We start from the raw sequence: 26,987 nt of genomic DNA, 5'->3' as shown, positions 1-26,987 counted from the left end.
ACTATGCAGGGGCAAAGGGAAAACCTCTCCTTCACCTCCTAAAGGTTCATTGAAAAATCAACACACAAAAGGCAAATTAGTAGAAGAAATGGCATACAAATTTGTTAGTGCGTGTGTGGGAGAATCACAGAGTGATTGTACCACCACACAATGGGGTAAAGATGGTTATATACCCTTCTTCTTAGGAGAAAGGGAGATGAGGAAGTGCGGATGATATAAGGGGGCAGCACATGATTTTTAGGGGAATTCAACGGGCTTGAAGAACATACAATGGCCTGACAGAAAGTTTTTTGGACCCTCAGAGCAGACAATGGTTTATGACAAAAGTCTATTCAGGTCAGGGAAGGGGCCAGAGGTAACTGTTTTCTTCTTTGGCAGGTCCAGACTTTAGGCAGCTAAGAGGACTTCAGAAAACAACCTCATCCTGTGCTTTGGAAAACAGAGAGGATTGAGAGACAGGAGCAGGGGAAGGCCCGAGACACCATAAGTCTGCTTCTTCAGCTCAGCCTGTCAAAGCACCATATTTGGGGCACAGGTTTCTGTGCCCCAACAACTGCCATATGTTTGATTTTGCCTCTGTCATTTTATTTTCTATTTCTGGAGATTATCATACTCCTTGCTATTTTTTTGTTTTCTTTTTAAATTATTCTTTGCCATATGAACTTTTCTCCTGATAAACTGAAGACAATCTAATTTGTAAAATATACTAATGGCTACTTTTAAAATTCTATTTAACACTATTGTAACTATGTACCTCGATAGTATTAGTTAGCACTGAGAATAGAATAACACATCCTTTTCCTCTTCTATTCTAAGTAAGAATAATGATAGGACCTACCAGACAGTGTGGATCAGAAGACTAAAAGAACTGTAAAGTTCTATGAACTGTATCTGGCACATAGAAAGACTCAAATGCTAGTGTAACTGATACCACTGCTGTAGTCATTGTTACTTTTTCTCCATAGAAAATGAGCAAATTCACATAACCTGACTTCCTTTTTCAGTCCCTTGCTTTTCCAATAGTAAGCATTTTCACCAGGGGTCCCCAACCCCTGGGCCATAGACTAGTACCAGTCTGTGGCCTGTTAGGAACCGGGCTACACAGCAGGAGGTGAGTGGCGGGCTAGTGGGCATTACCGCCTGAGTTCTGCCTCCTGTTAGATCAGCAGTGGCATTAGATTCTCAAAGGAGCACAAACCATATTGTGAACTGTGCATGCGAGGGTGCTAGGTTGTGCACTCCTTATGAAAATCTAATACCTGATGATCTGAGGTGGAACACTTTCATCGTCAAACCATTCCCCCTCTACCTCAATCCATGGAAAAATTGTCTTCCATGAAACTGGTCCCTGGTGCCAAAAAGATTGGGGACTGCTTCCCTATACCACTTGTGTTTTGTTACTACAATTTTTGGTACTTTTATTATTGTTAAAACCTTTTTAAACAATGTGTCATCTGTTTCATTAAGTATTTGTGATGAGTTAATTTTCTTTGTAAACTATATCTATACTAGTCATTTTAACTCAGCCATGTTTAAATTATTCCAAGCACAAGTATTTTTGTGCCTCATATTTCCCAATGCTTTTGTTTTCTCTGATCATAAATGGTAATTTGTCTGCTTTAAAAATATGTAGGTTATAACTTTGTCTTACATTGTTTCATATTGTGGAAGGGAAATTTGAAGAGATCTAAGATTTCTTTCTTTGTAGTTTACCCATTTTCCTGTCTATATGCTTTGATATCCTTGCTTCCTTTTTTCCTCTCTGATTCTGGCAGTAATATTATAATTCGGTTCCACTTATTTTTAAAAAGTAGTTTTCTTATTGCCTCCACAATGAGTACATTAACTACATTTTCACATACAGAAAACTTGGATACATTCAACTGTTTACAAGACATGCCTCCATATGTTTACATTCATGTGAAGAATATGAACTTATTTAATTGTATATATTTGTAACTCTTACATATTGTACCTTTTAAAATAACTAACATGTAATATGTGTATTTCCTAAATAATCATCTATGATTATTTAAGGTGAGGAGAGTCTCTTCTGAAGAATTACAATAGTTGTAGTCATACTATGAGAATTCAATAATTTTTGGTACTGTAACCTTCTGATAGGATACTTTAACATGCTGGCAGGAAAAGAGATGTCTCTTTTCATCACACTGACCTGACACATGATGATTCCCCCACTGACAGATTTGGGTCTTCTTTCTTCATTTAACCCAGAAGCTCTCTCTTATCTTGTTTTTGAACAGTGCTTATGCCATAGTCATTCTGAAGTCTTCTTCAGGATCCAATTATTCATTTATATCTTCCTGAATTTCTTTAATGATTTTCAACTTATTGTACCTTTACTGTGCATTCCATGAAAGCTTCCCAGACATACCCATGCATAACCACATTACCTTTCTGCAGACAGTCTCACTTTCACCTTTCCTACTGTTTCAGATTTTACTATGGCATATTACTGGTTGCTACAAATTCTTTCCTGAACTCTTCAAGACCCCTACTTTTCTAATCTAGTTTGGTCATCTCAGCTTTCACACCTTATTTTGAAGATTATGTTTATTCATATTTATTGAGAGAAAAAAAGTGGAGAGTATATAAAATTTACTTTTTATTCCAATAGTAAGCATTTTCATAGTTATGTTCCTCTTTACTACCTGAGTGTTATAATCCCAACTTCATTTTATGTTTCAGAAGTTTTCACTGGCACTAGAGCATTGATTGCTTTTTATGTTAATTTATTTCTAAATGAAAAAAGAGTTTCCCAAGATCTACACTTTGTGCATAAATATAGTGAGAAAAGTCTCCTATGATGACTTTAGTATTCATATGGATGTTTTAAGAGTCATGTTATTCTTGATCTTACTTTCCAGGTCTAGGAAAAAAATTTTTTAATCAAAATTAAAAAATAAATTTCAAAGGAATCATGTTATTTTTTAAGCTAGAAGAGATGTCAGTGTAAGTACATATCACCAGTTGGGTGATGAAAGAAACTCAGAGATCAAAAGAATAAGCAAATTATAAGCCTTCAATAAATTCTGGCCATTATCAGCATTAGCATCACCATTAATAAATATAACTTTATAAAAATTTTACTATAAACTCATCCACTAAACATATTCAATGACTAATGTCAAAGATGAATGACAAACAGAAAAATATTCCACAAAATGACAATTTTTTAATAAATATGTAAAACATTTGCATATATAAGATATCTATAACCTACTACAAAAAATGATTATGTTTTGAGCATTAGTCTCTGCCGACAGAGGCCACATAAACTGATTTATAAACATATAAAAAGATATTTAGCCCCACTGATAAGAAATTAAAAGTTTTTTTAAGTTGCTATGTCATTTTTACCTATGTAATCAGCAAATATTTTAAAAATTAATTGTAACAAGCACTAGTTAAGGTATATCGAAAAAGACACTCCTTATACCAGCCAGTGGTATTTGTGTATGCAAATATGTAGGTACAAAATGTTCATTCCAGTATTGTTTGTAATAGAAAATATACTAGTGAGGGTAAGGATAAGCTGCTATGACAAAGAAACCAAATGAATGTTCAGTGGCTCAAAAAATATAGATATTTATTCCTCTCTCACATAGGTTTCAAGGCAAACTGTTTAGGTTAGCAGGTAGTGGTACTCCTTTTGGTTATTTGAAGACCCAAGATACTGTTCATCTGTTTCCCTGGGACATCTCATAATCTCCAGGGTTGAATGGGGTTTCCACAATAGCCATAGTGCAGCCAGTGTGAAAAAGGAAGAGAGAATGAAGTAGGCATACACACAGCCTTAAGGCTGAATTTCAGAAGTGATACATAGCATTTCACTGTATTCTATTAGCAAAAACACAGTCTTGTTTCTGCCTTTATCAGCCAGAAGCTTAGAAACATGTAATCTAACCACATACTGAGGAAGAAAATTAAAATGGATTTTGGTGAAGAACTACAGGTCTCTGCCTTAAGAAAATGGAATAATTAATTATTCTGCTGCCTCCATTCAATGAAATATTAGGCTTCAATAAGAAATAAGTTAAATCTCCCATGCTACTAGACACATATAATAAAAAGATCCCCAGTATATATTATGAAATGTAAAATCATGATACAGAAAAATATACATTGTATATTAGATGTATGTTTTTTAAAAGAGGCAATCTATACACTTATACACACACATACAGACAAAACAGTGCTGGAAGAAGAAACTATTCATAGAGGTTTTATCCTCAGTTGAACTAGAGATCTGATGTGAGAAGACTTACTTTTCGATAAGTTTCTTTTATTGTACTGTATTTTGTTTACCATATGTGTATCATTATTAATATTATAGGATGTAAATATATAAGTATGAGCAAATTCTTCCTTTGCTTAAGACATTCAGCAATTATCTGTTGCTACAAGATGTTGTCAGGCTTATTAACACATTATCGAGCTCTTTTCCTGTCTTAGGCTTTGAACTTGAAGCTCCCTTCCTCCTCATCTTTCTTCTTTTGCTCATAAATAATCTATTGTCCTAAAATATGCCTCCAAAAATGATGATGCCCTATATTTTAATTTTTTTCTCACAAGACTGAGTTTAATGCCATATAATGAATATAATGGATCTGTTCATGTATCCTCTCCCCAAGTGAGTGAAAACTTGAGGACGAGGGGCATGTTGTTGCTTCTCCTTGTCCCCAGCAGAATGGATGACAGACAGCATGTAGCTGATAAGTATTTGTGGAAATGAAAAGATCCCCCCACTCACTTAATTTAACAAACATTTATCAAGTGACTATATGGCTGCTCTTTTAAGTAGATTCTCTGATCTTCATATGTTGTCCAATTTCTCTCTTTTGCCTTGTGTATTTTCTCCCAAAAAAAAAAAAAAACCGTTCTCTCTTCCTCTAGTATAGTTTAAAGGACACTCGTTTTAGAGTCCAGCCATGTAAATATCAATCAGGGAGCAATGAAGTTTATTTTAATAAAGAAGAGAATGCATTGATATGAACCCCTGGTTTTTAATATTTCTACAGATAGGTTGATATAAAAATATAGATACATACATATAGGTATATGCGTAGTCAGTTATATATTCCCTAGCTCTGTCCACTAAGAGATGTGGAATTTTAGAGCCCAAAATTAATGCCACCCCAGTAGCAATAAGCACATCTAGTACCCAGACATCTCAGTTTCTAAATGCCATTCCCCAATAAAACTAACCAGCTTCCTTGAAGAAATGGATGGTTGCAAGACCGGGACAGGAAAAATACAAGATAAGCCTGGAAAAGTCTTGTAGTGTTAAAAAGTAGGGAAGTGTTCAAAACTGACTGAGGAAAAGGGCATGCCAAAAAGGATGTAGGTACCAACTAAAAGGAGCCCTGAATGAGCAAACCTGGGACAATTTGAGCAATAAAATAAATAATGATAATGAGGAATTGTAACCCATAGAATAAAGCAAGTATCTGTCATTCCATACTGATAGAAATGAATAATTTAATAAATAAATAAATAAATGAAGGATAATTATGCAATAGGATTATAATTAATAAATATAGAATGACTAATAGAAATAGAACACCACTATTAGGCAGACAGCAGGTAATAAGTTTGAGGCAAAATTCATTAATGGATGTTGAAATTAGAGGGCAAGTATATGATAAGTACAGGATATTTGCCTTCTCAAAGTCTCATAGTCACATTTTGAAATGACGTACGGAATGATTTTTTAAAAAGTCTTATAGTCACATGATATTTATTATGAAGGGGAAAGAGGTAACTTTACAGTGGAGCAACCCAGCAAATACTACTTTAACCCAGTGACAAAAGTGAATCGCCAGTAATGGAAGACGTTGACATCAGGTGTTTCCTAACATGATGAACCAAGAAGAGCATATCGCTTTTGTCCTAGTCTTATGAAAAATACATAACCTTGATATAATAATCAGAAAACATCAGACAAACCCAACATGAAAGATAATCTACAAAATAACTGGCCGGTAGTCTTCAAAAGGCTCAAGGTTATGAAAGACAAAGTAAGACTGACCAAGGACCTGATACAGATTGGAGGAAACTAAAGAAAGAACAGTTCATTGCAATATGGAATCCTGGATTGGATCCTGGACCAGAAAAAGACGATATGAGACAACTAATTCTGATAAGGCAAAATTCTACTAAGATCTGTAAATAAGTTGATAGTTTTATATCAGTGTTAATTTCCTGGTTGTAATCAATTTACTGTGGTTATACAAGGTGTTAAGCAGGGGAAGCTGGATGAAAGGTGTGTATGAACTCTATCCTGCAACTTTTCTTTATGACTAATATTATTTTAAAAGAAAATGTTAGAAAAAGAAATATTCTTGGCTGGGAGTGGTGGCTCATCCCTGTAATCCCAGCACTTTGGGAGGCCAACGCAGGGGGATGGCTTCAGCTCAGGAGTTTGAGACAAGGCTGGGCAACATGGTGAGACCCTGTCTCTACCAAAAATACAAAAACAAAATAGCGAGGAATGGTGTGATGTGTGCTTGTGGTCCCAGCCACTCAGGAAGCTGAGGTGGCAGGATCACTTGAGCCCAGAGGGGCAGAGGTTGCAGTGAGCTGAGATTGTACCACTGCACTCCAGCCTGAGTGACAGTGAGACCCTCTCTCTCAAAAAAACAAAAAACAAAACAAAACCAAAAAAAGAGTATTTCAGATAATGTATTACTGGGTTGCTCTTTGATAGATAAAAGGAATCCAGAGCCCTCCTGAATTGAAAAATTCAGAATAATTCTCCAACACCTAATAGCTAATGTTTAACATCAATAGTTTTGTTTTTCTCACTTGATGTAATCTAACTCTAGGGTTTTTCTTAATTATTAGGAGGAAGCAAATTCTCCCTGTTCATTTAGCAAAGGAAACTGCCCTTATCTTATCTCTTGCTAGATAGATTATAAAAATCAAGGAAAGCATCAGATGAGGCTCTAAACAGAGTTGGGATTGTACTTGCTGTTCTAATTCTCCAAGCAGCCTTTAAAGCTGCAAGCTATTTAATCAAAAACCATTTACTAAGTTCCTATAAATCTAACGTGTAGCTTTAGCAGTATACTGCAGTGGTTTGAAAATTAAAAGTCAAGGATTATAGACATTGTTTGAAATACACAAAGTATTCTGCATATAAATTGTTGTCTTAATCTGTTAGCTACTTTTTTCAAGACATAGGTTTTTCTTGAGCCAATACAATACAGAAAAGCAGAACCAGACTAGAGGAAAGGTCTCCAGACGTGACTTAGAAGCTTGGATTCAAGTTCTAACCCCACTACTAATTTTAACATCAAATTCTATAACGTATATGAAAACAAGTTTTTAAATAAGGATAGGGTCACTAGTTTATTAAGTGGGCTGAACTCAGAAGGTTACCCTCAGCTATTAGCTTTATTTTTCTCTCATCACACTCTTCTAACATGGTTGGTTGGTTGGAATTCTCTTCATCACCTCTCGACAACATTTTGGGAAGGTCTCATGGCTTTCATTGTTGGTCATAAGGGTCTCATTTTTAGGTATTAAAAATCCAACCCATCTAAAGCAAAATGTAAGTGTGACAGCTAATTCATTGCCCTTCCACTCATCCCCACCAACAGCCTCCTTCTTGCCTCATCCACAAACACCCCAGCTGAGGCCTAACCCTTGAGTTGAGGACCTGTGTTGGGAAAATGAACTGTGGTCTGTTCTTTCAGTTAGCCTCCACCTTTCTCACTTCCAAGTCCACAGGGGATTTTGCAAACAAGAGCTCTAGGAGGTCTCAATCATGTCCCACTCTGGATAAATGACGAGCAGAGCAGAACCTTCTCCATGCTTTTGGGGCTAATGTGACTCCATGAAGAACACTGTGAGCCTGTGAAACACCTCGACCTTCTTTCACATCCCAATATGCATCATATATGAATTCTTGTATGTGAAATCTTTGCAAGTTCTCCTCCAACCAGGATTGCCACAGGCCCCTAATGCAGTGTCCCCTCTGGGCCAGCCTCAGAAATAAGTGCCAGAGAGCTCTGAGCCATTTATGTGCTTTGTTCTGTCTCCCCAAGGTGTCTACAGGCTGCCTAGCATGCTATAACTGCTCAAGAATATGTAGGATAGGGACATTTTCCTGGAATTCTCTGGGAGATGCTGTGGTAAGCAGTTAATCTAGTAGTTAAGTGTACCTGGGCTTTAGAGTCAATCACTTCTAGATTCACCAGATTCACTCCCAGATTCACTAGATTCTAGATTCAGTCTTTCAGCTAATATTTATTGAGCATCTAACATGTGCCAGGCTCAGTTTGAGATTCTGAGAGACAGAAGTTAATAGAGCAGTGAAAATTCCCTACCCTTGTGGAAACTACATTCTAGCTTGCGAAGCAGATATTCAACAAAGAAACAAAGAAATGAGCATATGATATAAAGAAATCATATACCTCCTAATAATGATGTACCCAGAGGGACACAGCATCACTTCTGTGATATTTCTACCAAAAATATGTGTAACCTGACAGAATTGTGAAGCAATTCCTCAGCAAGCCCACACTGAGGAACATTCTACAAGACAATTATTCTGTACTCTTTAAAAATGTCACAAAAAAACAATGAAAAGCTGACACTATTTCAAATTAAATGAGAATAAAAATACCTGAAAACTAAAAGCAATGCATAATCCTAGATTAGACCCTGAAGCAGATTTTTTTAATGCTATGAAAGGTGTTATTCGTTCTGCTCAAGTTCTGCTCTGCTCATCTCTTGTCCAGAGTGGGATGTGATTGAGGCCCCCTAGAGCTCTTCTTTGTAAAATTTGAGTTGCATTAATGTATTACATTAATGTTAATTTACTATGTTGTATTTACATAAAAATATGGTTATTCTTGAGAGAGACAGACTGAATGAAGTTTTTGGGAATAAGAGTTCCTGATGCTTGCAGTTTATTCCCAAACAGATCAGTGATGATATCAATAGCAATGACAATAACAAATCACAATAATATCTGGATGTCAGAAAGAACAATAAAAAACAAATAGTCCAAAATATTAATAGTTGTTGAATCTGGGTGAAGGGTATACCAGCATTCATGGAACTATTATTGCCAATTTTTGATATGCTTACAAGTTTTCAAAATAAGAAGTTAAGAAACAAAATCAAATAGTAATAAGTGCTCTGAAGAGGAAATGGGGATAGAGCACAGGGATCGGGGAAGTCTCTTGTGAATGACCTTTGAGTAGAGACCTGAAGGAAGTGAGAAGTGAGAAGACCATGGGAAGGGAAGAGCATTACAGGAAGTCAGAACAGCAGGGGTGAAGGCCCTGACATAGCAGTTTTCTGGTGTGTTTGTGATCAGCAAGGAGGCCAGAGGGACTGGTGCAGAGTGAGTGATGAAGGAGAATGGTAAGAATGATCAGAGGTCAGATCACGGAAAGGACATTAGATTTTATTGTAACTACAGAGAAACTATGCTAAGGTTTTGAGCAGAGTAGTAAAATGGTCTGACTTCCATCTTAAGTAATCACTCTTGGCCACTTTGAAGGAAGTATGGAGCATGGAGCAAGAAATAGAATATAGTTAATATATTCAGTCAGGGAGACCTTGAGGATGGCGGTTGTACAGGTGAGACCAGATGTCAGATTGGGATAACGATAATAGAGGTAGTATGAAGTGCATGGATTCTGCATATATTTTTAAAGTCTCATTGATGAATGTATTGGCTAATGGACTGAATATGAAGAGGAAGGGAGAAATTGGAGTCAAGGATGATTCCAAGGTTTGAGGTCTATTAACTAGATAAAATGCTATGCCCTTTACTAACTTACAGTCTGTGAAATGAGGAAGTAAGCTGGAGGACTGCTTCCTAGAGGTCCTCAAGGACACACCAGTGAGGAATTCAGGAGCCTTTCTCTATAAGAATCCAACTGTTTCATTTGACCTTTTCAGGTCCCACTATGAACCTCTGGTCCTTATGCTGCCCCAGAGAACACATGAGGGGCGCCAGAGCAGAGAGAGATATTCCTTATGACTGCCGATGTGTTTCTGCACCCATCTAGGCCTTGTCCACTGTAGGAGGAGGCCTGGGAGTGGTGGGGAACAGGTTGGAACTTGCTCAGAGCCTTCACAGTTCTCTCTTTCTGTCCATAAGGGCTGACATATGTAGCATGGAAGATGCTTCCTCCCCTTGCATGTCCTTGGGCCACCTCAAGGCTATACACTTGTTTTCTGGATTGAACACACTCTTCGGTATTGCCCGGCCACCATGGTAGCTCTTCAGCCTTGAGTATGTTCCCCCACTTCTCCTTGCCTCCTCGGAATTGAGTTGTATAACTCTACCTTTGGTTTCAGGCCTCAGGGTCCACAGGAACATTGTTACCTGTTTCACTCTGCTCCAACTCCTTACACTATACTGGCTTGATACTCTCATGTACCCACATGGTTTCTTGAATCTAGCCCCTGCCTGACCCAGGCTGCTGGAAGATAAGACTGCAAGAATAAATTATAAAGGAAAACTGGAGGTCATAACACAGGTGAAAAGGGTCGGAGTCTTGGAGAGGAGAGATGAATACAGAGATATTTTTAAGGAAAGGGAGATTAGCCTTGGTTACTAGTAGAAAATGGGGTTAAAGATGAGAGAAGGGAGGACACAAAGAGTCTCCTAGGCCAGAACATTGTTCTAGGCCAGCAGATTGAAGGGATGATTCATCTGTCATTTTCTTCCCACTAAATATGGGGAATTCAAACATGTAAGGCAGGCAATCCATTCATTCATTTACTCAACATAGAATGTCTGTCCTATGCCAAAGCCTGTACCTGCGTGTTGGAGATCCAACGATGAAAAGAATAGTCCTTGATCTCCGCGTATAGAATAAGAGTATGCAGAATGTCAGTTGCTGTGGTGATGTACTGCTGCAGGTTATGGTAGAATGATAGGGCACCTGCATGCATAGAATATTGAGCTCTATGTGGAGAAGTCAGGGAGAGCCATTAGAAGCAATATTGGAGCTGAGACTTAGATAATGAGCAGTGGGTCTCCAGGAACATATGTGAGAGAAGATGTCCCAGACACTACAGCACGGACAAGACAATCTGCCCAGGTTTCCATCTTTATTAACCAGTGGAGCATATGCTAAATATATTTGCCTGTGCAACAGTAGAAATACCACAGAAATATCCTCAGTGCAGCTCTTTCTTATTGCAATTGATGTTTTAGGAGCACAATATTTGCCTCAGAGGGCTTTTATGGAGTACTATATTAATTTGCTAGAGCTGCCATAACAGAGTACCACAGACTGGGTGGCATAAAAAACAGAAATTTATTCTCTTGCAGCTGTAGAGGCTAGAAGTCCAAGATCAAGGTATTGGTTTCTTCTAGGGCCTTTCTCCTTGCCTTGTAGATAATCACCTTCTCACTGTGTCCTCACATGATTTTTCCTCTGTGTGTCCAAATTTCCTCTTCTTACAAGGACACCAGTCAGATCGGACTAGGGTACACCCTAATGACCTCATTTTAAACTACTTCTGCAAAAGCCCTGTCTCCAAATAAAGTCATATTCTGAGGTACTGGGGATTAAGGCATCAACATAAGAATTTGAGGAGGGATACAATTCAGCCAGTGGCAAATACCCACTATTTGCACGGCATTATGAGAAGCAGTACTTGATAAATGAAACCTAGCATAGTACTGAATGTAAATCCTTTTGTTCTGCTGTCCATCACTTAATCTCTAGAACTACTTGATGTATCAATCAGAATATAGAAAGCTCTATACTGTAAAATCCTCACTGCTCTCAACACAGTTTTTCTACCTTTTAGACAGCCAGCCAGCCATCATATTTCCATCTTCTCTTTCATTGACCTTCCTACAGCCCAGCACTCTCTTTGTTCTTAGGGAAAAACACCAGTGTAGTCCCTGGGACTGTACACTTTCTCCCCACTGTCACACAGCAACAGGAGCAGCAACTCAGAATGCAGAGTGGGGAGTGGCCACTGCCACCTGTGTTGGGCTTTATGGCAATGGCGTCAGACAGCTTGGCGTGACTCCTACCTGAGGAGCTGGATGGCTCAGAACCCATACTCTCAGTTGCAACCTCAATGCCACCTGGGCAGGCAGGGGCTCTCTCTGACAGGATTCCAGATCTGAGGAGCATGCTCTGAAACTTGCCATACAATCCATTATAATGCAGGTGCTAACTCTCTGAACTCACCTCTTCATTCTCCCTGAAAAGGAGGCCTCTTGCCCAAAACATCAAAGAGCAATGTACTAAATTTACTGAAGAATTTGAGGAGAAAAAAAAGGGAGAAAGGTTTATAAAGCACACTTCCGTCAGTAGTTCTCTTACTCAAAAATCTCTGCCTCCATACCACCCCAGAATTTGTTTCCTCCCTGCTCTTTCTGGCACAACTCCCTAATGGCAGCCTCCCCTCACCCCCAACTCCTTTTCTATTCCTGCTTGTCATCTTGTAGTTCAGACCTTACATCTGCAAACTTCACTTCCTCTCAGTATTCAGTAGAAAAAAGGGCTATTATTTTTAAATTGAGATTGGTCCTTGGAACCATCTTCCCTAGCCAGGTAGCTACTCAAAGTATTTCTTCTGAATATATACAGTTCTGTTTCCTAAGAGGAATCGTTGAATCAGCTCTGAAGGTGATAACAATTGCCCTGTATTGTTACAGTAGCATCCACATGCCTCACCAGATATGGCAGAGGTGTGGTGGGGATTTTGAGAAGTCAGAATTATGAAGTAGCCCTTGAGTGCCAGACACCTTGCCAGATACTTTAGATGCTTTATTTTATTTAATCCTCACAACAAATCAGCAGGGAACCTATTATTACTCCTATTTTATGGACGGGGAATTTGGGACTCAGAGAAGTTATATAACTTTCCACACTCACACTGCTGGAGACCAGCAGAGCTGGGAAGGGCAACAAAGCCATTCTGACCCCAAAACCTTCACTGTGTCTCTTCCTCAGGTAGGAAAGCCTCCTCTATCTCTGCACACAAGGGGAGCCTTACAACTTTTGCTTTAGGCTTGGCGTGATGGCTTACACCTATAATCTCAGCACTTCGGGAGGCCAAGGCAGGTGGATCACCTGAGGTCAGGAGTTCAAGACCAGCCTGGCCAACATGATGAAACTCCGTCTCTACTAAAAATACAAAAATTAGCTGGGTGTGGTAGTGGGTGCCTATAGTCTCAGCTACTTGGGAAGCTGAGGCAGGGCGAATTTCTTGAACCCAGGAGGCGGAGGTTGCAGTGAGCCAAGATCGTGCCACTGCATTCCAGTCTGGGTGACAGAGTGAGACTCCGTCTCAAAAAAAAAAAAAACTGTCGCTTTATTAAGCATCTTAAAGCATCTCATCTTCTATGGACCTCAGGCATGTCACTTAACATCTTTTGAACCCGTTTTCTCAATCTATAAGATTTGGGTACATTATTTAACTTCTTTCTACTACCCTCTCCTTATCCATAAAATAGGGACAGTAATAGTACCTGCCTCATAGGTTAGCTTGACAATCAAAAGATAACCCATGTAAAGTCCTTAGGATAGAGCCTGGTGTATAATAAGAGTACAATAACTACTTGGTAGTAAATTAATATATTAATTACTCTGTGCCAGTCACTGTGCTTCCTGTTGGAAGTGGCTTCATGGTCTGCAGGAGAGCCCCAGAGCAGGAGGTAGGAAGGGTGGTAACATATCACACATGTTGCACACTGCGGGGTCAGTAGGAGGGAGCATCCAGAAGCACCTGCAAGGAAGGCCAGGCTAGACTCCACAGAAAAGTTAAAGTTAGGTGAACCAGGCATGTTCCAGGTACACCGAATGAGACACAGACCTCCCAGGAAGAACAAACCAAGGCAGTTAAGGTTTATGTATCATTGGAAAACTGGAGTCTGCTCTTAGTTTATCTAGGTGCATGGGGTGCAGGAGGGGATGACTAGAAATAATACTGGACACGTGGATTGCCGTAATCCAGCAGAAAGGATCCCGTTTCCCACAGTAAGGAACCTGGTATAACCTAGAACTGAGGGATGCCATCAGAGCACTTAAACAGTTGAATTATATGTTTTAACATTGATTCATACTTCAAGGTTTGAAAGAATGTCTCTGACTATTTCAGCCTCCATTGATAGCTCCTGTTTCTGACATATTAGAGTAGGCAGTGATCAAAACACTCAACTTCACTTGTTAATATAAATATAAGGCTTGTGTCACCCTCAGAAAGTTTTATGCATTGCTATTTGTCTCCAGAATTAGATCTTAGACTTCCTAAAAGTGGAGACTATTTAAAGTCTTTTGTATTTTCTCACCATGCTGAATTCTCAGAGCTGGAAGGGAACTTTGCAGCCACTGAGCTCATCCTCTATATTTACTGGTAGAACCTAAGCCAAGGAGCTTGAGAGGCTTGCCCAAGACCACACATTTCATCAGTGGCAGAGCACGCAATCAATCATATCTAGTGACTGTTGCTTTACCAATATACTCATTAATAACTGGTTTTTGGAGCTGGCTATGACAGAGCCAGGTAGATGTAAGAAGAATATTTCAACTTTGAAGTTACCATACAAACTAAAGCAAATCAGTACCTGGAATGTATTGTACTTGCTGTAAAAGAAATCAAGCTGTGAGTGGGGTAAAACTGTTGGTGAGAAATTTAATCCTCATACTAAACATTACATTTCTATAGACCCCCAGGGCTCACTCTCTGCCCATTGAGTTCACATGTGAAATGTTAGAGGTGAATGTGGAAATTGCTTTGACAAACTAACCATCAGCCAAACTTGGAACAGATGAGGTGAATCTGCATGACAGCTGGAATGTGAAGGGAGCTGGCTTCGAGAGTCAATGCATGAGGGCTATTGGGCCACAATATGACAGTTATTTCCTCAATTCTTAGATGTCATCATTGAATGGTTTAATATCTTCTCAGAAAAATGAAAACAATGAGCATTTCACTGTCCATTTAAAAATCAAAGATGTAGACTACATGTGAGTATCAAGGAGGAAACCATTTGCTTGTCAAAGGTTCCCTGATGACTTCATTTCAACTCAAAAGTAAAAGCCAGTGCATTATTGGTACAGTGTTAAATAGCCAAGGAAATGTCTGTACAGTGGCAACCGACTTTATGGTTAAATGTCAATGGGCAGGAAACTGAGTTGATATGGTCACTGTGCCTCCTAATTTACTGCCTGTGTGGGCAGACTCTTTGCATCAGAACTACCCCTTTCCCATATAGCGTGGACTTTAGATCCTGGCAGAAATAATCAAGTGCACACTGGTTCATTAACTTGATGTGCCACTGCAGAACAGACTGGTAAATCAATACACCTGCTATTACATTCACCTTCAGGCTGCAATTCTCTGTGTTCCAGCGCTCTCATGACTCCCAATTTCTGCATTCCCTGACTAATTGCCGTAGAAGTAGTGTTGCTCAACCTGGGAACCACATGGATTATTGCTGAAATTCCAGCAGGCGCCAGAAAATGAAACACACTAAGCAGAGAAATTTTGCTAAGAGCACATCAAGGGTGGGATACCTTATGAAAGTCCATTTGGCTTTAGGAGCTTTGGAGACAGAGAGGTCTGTATGTGGATCTTCATTCTGCAACTTACTAGCCATTTAACTTCGGGCAAGTTGCCATTTTTCTGTTTTCTCATCTGTAAAATGAGGAAATAACCTAAAATGGACCCTCTGAGCTACCTTCCCATTCTACCACTGTGCATTACTCTAGTCCATTAACCCTCCCCTGTCTCTGAAATGGTTATTCCACATTTCCCTCCTTCAACTTCGGACATCTCCTCCCTCCACCTCCCATTGTCTCTGACTCAGGAGACAGACTTTTTTCTTTCTTCACTGAGAATATAGAGGCAATCGAAAGAGAAAAGCCACATCCAGCCAATACCAATTCCACCAACTCTTCTCCATCTTTCTCCTTATGGCGGCCTGCCTCACTCCAATCTAAAGGCAACCCTTCTTCTCAACTACCCAGGGACATGGCTCCAGCATGCCCCTTTCTCTCTTATGCATCATCAGATTTAACACCTGCTGGAGTAAGCTGCAGTATTTAAACAAAACATGACAACAACAACAAAAAAAACCTCCCTGGATGCTACATTTCCCTTCAGATATTGCCTCTTTCCACTAATCTTCTTTATAGCAAAGCTTCTCAAACCAACTGTCCATGTTCACTACCTCTGCTCACTTTTTTTCCAGCCATCCTCTCCTGAAACCTCCTCAGTTAGGTTTTCACACTCACCACTTCACTGAATCTGCTACTATTAAGGGCCTCCAAAGACATTCCCTTTACCAAATATAGTAACCAATTCCTAAACCTCGCCTTACTTCACATTATTATTTGAGATTCATTTCATGCTTTTGGCTATTCTCTCTTCTTTGAATCATTTTCTTCCCTCAGCTTCTAACACATTCCTCTCTTTGAGTCTTCTCCTTCCTCACCAGCCTCTCCTTCTCAAGTTCCTTTGCTTATCCTTACCAATCTTCTTGCCCTCTAAATACTGGAATGCCCCAGAGCTCTGTCCTCAGATCACTTCTCCTCCGTGTCTGCACTACTGCCTATGTAGTGATCTCATCTAGTCTCATGGTTTTAAATATCATCAATATGCTAATTACTCCCAAGGTATTACTCCAGCTTGGACCTTTCCCTGGAATCCCAGAATCATATATCCAGCTGCCTAACTGGCAACACCACTTGAATTCCAAATAAGCATTTCAAACTTATTCAAAACTCAACTCCAAATTCAGCCATATCTTACCATAACTATACAAGGCCAAGCTAAAATTACTTCTGATCAGGATTATCGCAAGAGTCTCCTCTCCCAACTTGTCTCCCTGTTTCCATCTTGCCCTCCTACAGTTGGTATTCCACACAGCTGCTAGAGTGACCCTTTTAAATAAAAGTCAGAGCCTGTCACTTCCCTGTTCAAAACCATCACCCTTAGGATAAATTCCAAAGCCCGTGCCATGACCTACAGGGTCCAGCAAGAAGCTAGCCTTGACATCTCTGCTCTTTCTTTCCCCCATCGTTCTTAACCAGACACACCAACCTCCCATTGCTTCTCAGATACCCTTCCCTTGATCTCTTGTTGGGGCCTCAGCTCTAGGTTTTTCCACTGCCCACAATGCTCTTCTCCAGCATAGCTCAAACAGTCACTGCTTACTTCACGTCTCTGTTCCACTGTCACCAGTCAGAGAAGCCTTCCTTGTCACCTTCTAATGCCCAGCTCTGGCCTTATTTTCCTGTGTACCTCCTCTCCCTGTCCAAATTTATATTATTTACCACTTTGATTATCTGCCTATAGTCTATCTCCACCCACTAGACCTTAAAACCTTAAAAGGAAGGTTTTAATCCTTTTTTACTGCCGTAGCCCCCAAATCAAGGTCTATGCCTAGCTCAGAGCAGTACCCATGATATTCATTGACTTGTTATTATTATTATTATTATTTGGATGGAGTTTGCCCAGGCTGGAGTGCAATGGTGTGATCTTGGTTCACTGCAACCTCACCTCCCAGGTTCAAGCAATTCTCCTGCCTCAGCCTCCCGAGTAGCTGGGATTGCAGGCATGCACCCCCACGCCTGGCTAATTTTGTATTTTTAGTAGAGACAGGGTTTCTCCATGTTGGTCAGGCTGGTCTCGAATTCCCGACCTCAGGTGATCTGCCCTCCTTGGCCTCTCTAAGTGCTGGGATTACAGGCGTGAGCCACCACACCCGGCCTGAATGAATTATTTAATGAATGAATGATCCCCTATCCATAAGGTTGCTAGGATGATTACATGAAGTAAATGATATAGAGTAGTTCCAAGCACATGGTAAGGTTCTGAAGAATATCATCTGTTTCTTTTACATTATTATTATAAATAAAATGGAGCTGGGCCATGGCAGTGGTACATGGAAGCTAATCATTTTATGACATCTGTGATTATCAGGGTTTGCTTCTATTTCTGCATTTCATATGTTCTCATCTGGCCTCTGCTCTTTTAGGGATAATTAGAGAAATCATGTTCCTTTGAGCTCACGTCTAGGGTTTAATTTAACTTGTAGGTATTTCTCTTAAGATTTCCACTTGAACAAGTCACATTCACTTCCAAAACAAATTCTCCAGCTCTAGAGGCAGGCAAGGTCTGATGGCTTCATACAATTTCCAAGCCACATCCCCCAGAGCAAGAAAAATGTGGCAGGTTTCCTGGTATCATACTTGAACATCACACATAAACTTCCAGGGAACACAGAACACCACACCACATATGACGAAGGGTTTGAAAGGAGAAGTAAAGCACATGAGCACAGGAGGGAGACAAGACTGGATGTGTGTAAGCATCCTCCCCGTCACTTTCCCTGTCTTGGCAGCAGAGGCCATGCAGTGACATTTGATGCTTTCCTTTGAAAAACAGGACATGCTTTTATCATTTTTTAGAAATTTGAAATATATAAAATGAAAGAAATAGTTCCCCCAAAAGCAGATTTGCTTTCCTGCTCCACATCCTCACTGATGGCTAGAAGTAGTGTCATCTCCCTGGAGGTGGGGGATAACTCTCCTCCACCCCTCCATCCATCCCCTAAAGACTCACCAGCAGTGGAAAGAGCATGGGGATGGGGATTGGAGGAAGGCAGATTCAATTTGAACCCTGGTCTTGATTCACAGAATCTGTGTGACCTTAGGCAAGTTGCTTAATCACCCTCAGCTTCCATTTCTCCAGGGGTAAAATCGCATCTTCACCGAATGGTTGGGAGGATTAAGATAGGTCGCCTGGTGAGGCACTTAGCTCAGCTCTGTATTCCCAGCTCCTTGGTTCCCCACTTTTGTCCCCCGTCATCCACCATCCACTTATATCCTGTGGGGTTCTCAGAGGGCTCTCCCACACATTATCCTCTGTGTCCTTCACGACAGGGTGGGTGTTATTCTGATTTTGAGACATGAGTAGTCAATTTATTGAATCATCTGAACTCAGTAGGGAGCAAACAGTAAATGATTTTGATTTTTCTGTGTGATGGTGTTTACTTTGATAAACCTCTCCCTGGGTTGCACATCCCATGACAAAACCTTGGCAGATTCTTTACCTTCCTGTTCACTTTAATGTATTAAATGTCCTTCTAAAATAAAACTTCGGTCTTACCTCCTGTGTAAGCCTCCCTTCCTCCAGCATCAGTCCAGTTTATAGCCTGAAGGACTTCAAGTGAAGAGGGTCTGTACTGCTCCTTTGCTGCATCCAGGTCCTCATCTCAAAGTGGCTCAATCTCAATGAATGATTGTCTCATAGCCCCCTCTCACTTAGCTTTCTCAGAGATGAGGGGTCCTCTTCAAAATCAATGCTATGCTCCCAAGGACACAGGACTCACTGCCCTGTATCCATCAGGATACACTAGCTTATGCCTCAGCAACAAGCAACTCCAAAATAACTCAGTGACACCTCCCTCTTCCCCCTTCTTTGACAGTTCTGACTCTTCTATTAGTTTGAGCTGTAGGGCAGAGGGAAAGGGACAAAAGTCTTAGCTGGCCCACTCTTTCTGACCTTTCTGCAGGTTGTTACAGCTTCTCTGGCTAGCCTTTTCTAGCTGATGATGCCCTATTAGCAGCCCTAGTGGGGCTTTTCAGAGGGCTTTGCAGGGCCTCTTTTTTGTATGGCTCCCTGAAGTGGACAGCTGGCTTCACACAACCACACCTGACTTCAGGAGGGCAAGTAAGTACAATCCCACCACATGCATAACATGCAGGAGGGTGGGGAGAATAGCATTGTACCATTTATCTATTGCTGTGTACACACAATAGATACCCAATTTAATGACTTAGAACACCAGTCATCTTTTTAGTTGAAGAGTGTGTGGGTTGACAATTTGACAAGGACTCAGCTGGACAGTACTTCTGGTCTCATCTGGACTCCCTTATGCCCGCAGGACGGCAGGGTGGCTCTGCTTCTGGACTCTATCCTAGAGTGGCAGGGAATTGACTGGACCATGTGTCTCATAATCCTTCAGGCTACATTGGGCAGTTTGGTAGGTTTCTAGAGGGAGGACAGAAGTATGCAAGGCCTCTTAAGGCCTGGGCTTGGAACTGCCTTAAAATTGCTTCTGCTGCCTTCTATTGGTTAAATTTCAGAAACCAACAATATTCAAGGAGTGGGAAACTAGGCTCCACTTTTGATAGATCGAGATGCAAATTCACATTGCAAAGTGCATGGATAAGGGAAAGGGGAGAGAACTGCAGTCTTTTTGTAGTTTACGCCAAACACTAATGACCACCATATCTTCCTGGACTTTTGAAGTGGAACTTAGGGGGTTAAGACAGAGGTGGTTGGGCTTGGCAAGGCTGTGTAAACTTGTCTGATATATTGTGTAGGGGGAGTCTGACCACACTTATGGAGACCCTTATTAGACAAGAGTACTGAGCACCATTTGTTTCTTCTTCTCTTTTTAAATTACTTTTGTGATTTCATTTTTAATTGACATAAAATAATTGTACCTATTTATGGAGTACATAGTGATTTTGCAACACATGTAAAGTATAGTGATCACATCAGGGTAATCAGCATATCCACAACATCAAACATTTATCATTTTTTTGTGTTGGGAACATTCAAAAGTATCCTCCTTCTAGCTATTTGAAACTATATAATGTATTGTTGTTAACTATAGTTATCCTCCAGTGCTATAGAGCACTAGAACTTATTCTTCCTATCTAGCTGTCATTTTTTAGTAAAAAAAATCTCTCCCTATCCTCCCTTCTCCCTGCCCTTGCCAGTCTCTAGTATCCTCTGTTCTACTTTTAACTTCTACGAGGTCAACATTTTTTAGCTTCCACATATGAGTGAGAACATGCAGCATTTAACTTTCTTTTCCTGGCTTATTTTATTTAACGTAATGTCCTCCTGTCCCATCCATGTTGCCACAAATGACAGAGTTTCATTCTTTTTTATGGCTGAATAGTATTTCATCATGTACATGTACCATATTTCCTTTATCCATTCATTGTGTTGTTGGACCCATAGATTGACTCCATATCTTGGCTATTGTGACTAGTGCTACAATTAACGTGGGGGTGCAGATGTCTCCTCAGCATAATGATTCCCTTTTCTTTAGATAAATTCCCAGCAGTGGGATTGCTGAATCACGTGGTAGTTCTATTTGTAGCTTTTTGAGGAACCCCCATACTGTTCTTCATAGTGGTTGTACTAGTTTACATTCCCACAAACAAAATGTCTGTGAGTTCCCTTTTCTCTGCATTTGTTATTTTTGTCTTTTTGATAATAGCCCTTGTAAGTGGGGTGAGATGATGCTTCACTGTGGTTTTGATTTGCATTTCCCTGATGATTAGTGATGTTGAACTTTTTAAATATATTTGTCAGCCATTTGTATGTCTTCTTTTGAGAAATGTCTGTTCAGATCATCTTCTCATTTTTAAATTTGATTGTTTGGAGGGTTTTTTTTTTGCCATTGAGATGCTTGAGTTTCTTGTATATTCTAGATATTAATCTGCTGTCTGATGCATATTGTGCAAATACTTTTTCCCATTCTATAGGTTGTCTCTTCACTCTGTGTCAGTGGGGATAGTGCCATGCACACAACAGATCTCACCCCCACAGCCTGGATCTGCATTATCCATTGATCATAAGAGAGACTGGTCCATCATTGCATTGCAGCTCCAGAAACTAAAACGATCACTTTCTTTCAAGACCGGGAGTTTATGGAGCAAAAGTGCTGACAGCTTCCTCCAGTTTCCTTTGCTGTGTAGAAGCTTTTTAGTTTGATATCTGAGCATCTTTTTTCTGCAGCTTTGGGCCATACATGTTTATTCCAGGCAACACAAAGAACTCCCATGGATATTCAATTACAAAAAGAAATCACCTTAAAGGTGAAGTGACTTGTTGCTGGGTGAAAAGAAAAACTATGTACTAAGGACTAGGGATGAAAAAGCAGAGTAAACAGGAGAGACTTTTAAAAGGCCACTGTGGAGATGGACAGAGCAAGGTGCACCATGGTGCAAGCTGTCATCAGAGTCCAGAATCTTCCAGTTCCTGGAGCCAGAATAGAGGGGTAGATTAAACTCAAACCCAGACCTGCCAGAATCTTGTGCTTTTCCGAACCTGTTTTGGTGCCTTTTCATAAGTCCCAGAGGCAAAGGAGAAATGGTCTAGTTTGTCATGGCCAAAACAAGAGGGAAGGCGGCAGGAAGAGCAGAGAAAGTCAAAAGGATAATACAGTATGTCATATGTCCTACAGACACACACACACACACAGGTTACTTATCCATACGCTTCAGACCCAAGCAGACTTGAGAGTTCCTAGTTTGTGCTCTGTGGATAGTTTAGTGAGATTATAGACAATAGACTCTTCTGCTTTGCTGTGTGCAGAGACAAGTGGCTGTTAAGTGATCATAAGAGAGAAAGGCCAGCTTTACACATGTAGCCTTTGAGCCCATGAGTTTGTATACTTAATATTTCCAATGATTCGAATTCAAAAGGCAAATTATATCAAAATCCAATGTGGTGGGACACTTTGACAGCACACTGGTAGGACTTTAAGGAGGCAGGGGAGGAGGGGCGGTGGCAGAATCAAAGGCAAAATAGGACCTCTTTCTGCTCATCTGGCTTAGTGGCAGGGGCGGGGGAAATTCCCTCTTTACTAGGCACTGCCATCACCCCACCCACACAGGGACATTTATGAGCCTCCTCAAGACTGAGGGTGTCAGTGGGGACTGTGTAGTGCACACAGCAGACCTTACCCCCACAGCCTAGGTCTGCTTGATCCATTGATCGTAAGAGAGACTGTTCTGTCATTGCATTGCAGCTCCAGAAACTAAAACGATCACTTTCTTTCAAGACCAAGAGTTTACGGAGCAAAAGTGCTGACAACTTCTTCCAGCGAACCAACAGCGAAGACACGAAACTGCAAGCACACATGGTGGCTGAGATCAGCCCCAGCTCCAGCCCACTCCCTGCTCCAGGAAGCCTGACGTCCACACCCGCCAGGGCTGGCCTGCATCCAGGTGGCAAGGCTCATGCCTTTCAGGAATACATCTTCAAGAAGCCCACTTTCTGTGATGTCTGCAACCACATGATAGTGGGTAAGGCCTCCCACCCCTTTCTCCAGATCCCAGCACCCCCAGAAAGCTGAGAGAGAGTGGTGTGCCACGGGTCCAGGTACCTACGGACAGATGCTAGGCCTCAGAGATTTACATGCGGGAAGATCATTCAGGAGTGCTTTGGGGAACAATATTTGTGAGAAGGTAAGGGAAGCAGCACTGGGTAGTGGGAGAAGTTGGGTTGTGATATAGTTGTAATCAGGACTTCAGCTGATCCCCTGTAGATCCCTAAAGCCCTTTAGCGTGTTCTTGCATTGAGGCTCGAGGTCTGGGTCTTTGAACACCTGCATCAGCCTGTCACTGCATGTGGGCAACAAGTGAGACCTGGAATGCTTGTTGCTTCCCCCAAAAAAAGCCAATGTCTGTCATATGTGCATGGTCATATCAGTGACATCCAATATGGCCTGGAAGTCAGGATTCTGCCGTTCTCCTCACCCTTTGCCAAGGCTCAGTTAAGGGGTAGGATATTCGAAATGGTGGGCAATATTAACCCTTCTTACAATCACACACAAGGCTTGTTCTCGTTTTCAGAAAACCTTTATGTACTCATGTTCTCATTTTCTAGTCCGTATGACTCATTTTCTTCTTTTAAATGGCCACATTTAGGAACAGTGCTTGTATCAGTCAAAGATTTCCACCAGAAAGTTGCCTAAAAGCCACCCTAAAAAGTAGTTTTAAAGTGCTGAAAAGTTTAGAAGTTCTTCAAAAATGGCCATGTTTTACTCTCACTCAGGCATCTTCAGATCAGCTGAGATCTGGCTGATCCAGACTCAGCTTTGTTATTGCATCTTCTCTCTACTCCTTATCTCCTGCCCTCTCCTTGAACCAATGGGCTAGCCACATCAGGCACTTCTCATGGCGAGGACAATTGGGAGCATGCAAAGCCTCTTAAGGCCTTGGGCCGGAGGTGGCATACTGTGACTTAGTCTACTGGCATTTCGTTAGCTGAATTAAGTTATGTGGCCAAATCCACAGTCAAGGCAGGGGCAACCAACCCCCTAGCCCCCACCTGCCGTCTCTAGTAGCAAGGACTGCAAGCCACCTGGCAAAGGGCTTGGATACAGGGAGGGGTGGAGAATGGGCTCAGTATGTAATCTACCATTTAGGATGCTCTCTGGATTACTGATCTTTTTTTGTTTGGTAGAGTCTGCTAAGTCTTGGAGCTCCCACCCTTCTACTTCACATCTCCATATGGACTTAATGCCTAGCATCTGACTGTCAGCTTGGGGTTGCTGGGCCGGGGGCGGTGGAGGGTCTCATCACGTCTCATGCTCAACAATACTCAGACACTTCGGCCTCTAACTTAGTTTCTGTGCCTGCCTGGCTTCTGAATCTGTGTCACTTTCAATTTCCACACACATTTCCACCAGGCCTTTTCAAGGCAGTGTTATTCATAAGTAACCCTTAAATAGGTGATGATGAGCCTCTATTTTAGATCTCATTGTGATGAGTGTGAAAAGACAGAGGATGTGTTTTTAAAAATGACTAACAGAAATGAGTTCACCTCCGAGGAATGTCATAGTCATTACGCTAAAGAGGATTCTAGGTACACCTCAAGTACAACAACAATTTTGAAAGACTCTATTTTGAATATCACTAAAAACAATGTGCTATGCTAAAGAGAATTGCACTGCACTTTTCTCTTGTCAGAAATAAATTTACATTGCAGCTGCCATTTTGTCTTTATAAAGAAAGAAAAAAAAAGAATCAACAAGTCTCACTGCTCTTTTCAAGGACAGAAACAAAATAAACCAAATATTATGCTCCTTTCAGGAAAGAACAAAGGGATTTAGAAAGGGGATATGGAGCAGAAGGGAAAGAGAGAGAAAGAAAAGGCAGGAGGAAGGAGGTGAGAAGAGGAAAAGAAATGGAGATGAAGTAGGGGCTGGTATATGCTCTAACTTCCTAAAACAATACATAGGGTATTTTAATTATCTGATAATGGAGCGCAATTGATCTGCCTCTCTCTCTTTCTTGACCCTTCAGACATAGCGTTCTGTCTCCACATAGATTACCTAAAGATTTCTTTCCTTCAAGCCACAGGTTATCCTCATATTCTAGATTTTAGGGAAAGACTACCTACTGTTATCCCCTTAGAATGACATCTCAGAAAAGATATTAAAGCTGTTTGTTTTTTCCTTTCTACTGGGAACCAAAGGCTGTATAATGATAGCCAAGAAGAATCAAACCTCATCTGTGCACTTTCCAGCCGACAGATACTTCTTTAAAAATAAAATGAACCTCACACCCTCCGTGTACACTCACAGTTCAGTTTATAAGGACTCACATTTGTGCCTTCCCAACACCTGTGCCTTGAAGATGGAAAGGCCACACCTTTGCCATAAGATCCCTGATCAACAAAAGTAGACCAGGACCCCAGTCTCATTCACTGCCCATCCATTTCTAATTTCCTTAGCTTCTTATTGCCAGCTAGGCCCTTGCCCTTGGACTTGATGCCTGAAACTGCTACTTACCAGGCTCTCAGACTTGTTGTGTTAAGCAGGCACCGTGGCATGCCCTCCAGCTAACCTAACCTTGCCTTCAACACATTGCTACCGTTTATGATCACCTCTTAAGCTATCCCTTCCCAGAAACTTTGGTCACCTAAGCAAGCCAAAGATGATCACCCCAGCTCTTCATAGAGACATGAGAGAAATAGGCAGTTAGGTGTGTCTGTCAGCTTCAATGCTGAATGCCCCTGCCTTTGAGTCACCAGGACTCCATATTGAGTCTTAGTCTAAGAGAATTCTGAGCTGTCTCTTGTACTTGGCTAGAGGAACATACTTCCTCCACCAAGCAGATCCACTCTTAGGCCTTGACAATGAGAGTTAGGGGTGGGAGAACTCAGCTTCACTGTGTATCACCTAAATGTATTCCATTTATGGCATTCTATCTTACATTGAATTAACTGTCTACAATGACTCATTTCAGGAAGGCATTAAATCTGTGTGATAATCTGCATCTCATTGAAATTTCAAAGACTTCAACAAGTCAACATGTACTATTAATATAACTAACTCAATGCATGAGTCTACTTCATCAAATAAGGAGATGTTTCTAAGGGACTCCATTCTGTTTATTGCCAGATATCTTGTTTCAAAAACTATTTTTAAATTAACTAAATGTTTTTAATTGAAATTCACTTAGAAGACACAGCATATTAAATGGAGTCATATTTCCTAAACAGATATTTCGAAAAATGTATTTCATTGCCTAAAGTTTCAAGTTTCTTTATACAGTTGCTACCCAAAGAATCATTCACTTCCATAACTGGCATCCATTGGGGGAAATAATAATGACAATGTCTTAGGAAAGCATCCCTAGAAGCAGGGCCTGAGATGGGGTGTCTTATGAAAGGGATTTGTTGTGGGGAGTGCCCTCAGCAGAAGGAGAGTCAAAGAAGCAGGAGAGGCAGGGGAAGTAGCTAAGCAAGGGTGTGGTCTCAGCTGGAATCTGCTTCAGACTGATTCCACCGAGTGGTCCTACCTTCAGACACAGGACTAGCCTTTGTACATTTCCGTCCCTCAGTCATTGGCTATGTCTGCCCCCAGGAAGTAGTGAGAGTGCAGCATTCCAGGCAAGGAGCATCCCTCTTGGCCAAGGACAGCTCCCTGGAAAAAAAAAGGGGGGCATCTGTGAGTCATTGCCTGCCAACACTCACAGCACTAGAATGGTAAATAAGATCAGGACAAGGGTCCACTATATCTGTAAACATACTTTAATGCTACAAGATGAACTATAAAACACTCCCCACTAGGAACAAATTTAAAATGCAGATGAACCCTGCAATTGCTGTACCTAAAACATTATATTGCCATTATAATGAATAATATATCATGAGAAAATACTACATTACACTGAGTCCCAGACCTTCCTGCTGGGCTGTTGTTT

General features: G+C 40.8%; 2 protein-coding genes across 10 annotated transcripts in view; one reads left to right on the top strand and one right to left on the bottom strand.

The window, feature by feature from the left end:
- Positions 1-26,987, top strand: part of STAC (SH3 and cysteine rich domain) — a 179,904-nt gene that overhangs the window by 50,093 nt on the left and 102,824 nt on the right. For 7 of the 9 annotated variants that reach the window (XM_063636707.1, XM_055283591.2, XM_055283563.2 and 4 more), the window contains one exon: positions 22,802-23,078. In XM_063636707.1, the coding sequence (XP_063492777.1) occupies positions 22,913-23,078 (166 nt within the window). In that variant the 5' untranslated portion in view covers positions 22,802-22,912. The remainder of the gene's footprint in view (positions 1-22,801; positions 23,079-26,987) is intronic. The other 2 variants (XM_055283574.2, XM_063636709.1) reach the window with 1 other exon arrangement.
- Positions 26,516-26,987, bottom strand: part of LOC129489162 (neuroblastoma breakpoint family member 6-like) — a 200,418-nt gene continuing 199,946 nt past the window's right edge. The window contains 1 exon segment of the mRNA XM_063639063.1: positions 26,516-26,707. The gene's annotated coding sequence lies outside the window, so the exon portion shown is untranslated.

This window comes from Symphalangus syndactylus, chromosome 1 (assembly GCF_028878055.3).
Source record: "Symphalangus syndactylus isolate Jambi chromosome 1, NHGRI_mSymSyn1-v2.1_pri, whole genome shotgun sequence".
NCBI classification, from domain to species: domain Eukaryota; kingdom Metazoa; phylum Chordata; class Mammalia; order Primates; family Hylobatidae; genus Symphalangus; species Symphalangus syndactylus.
The sequence above is the reverse complement of the archived record's forward strand: the minus strand, read 5'-3'. Positions and strand labels throughout refer to the sequence as shown.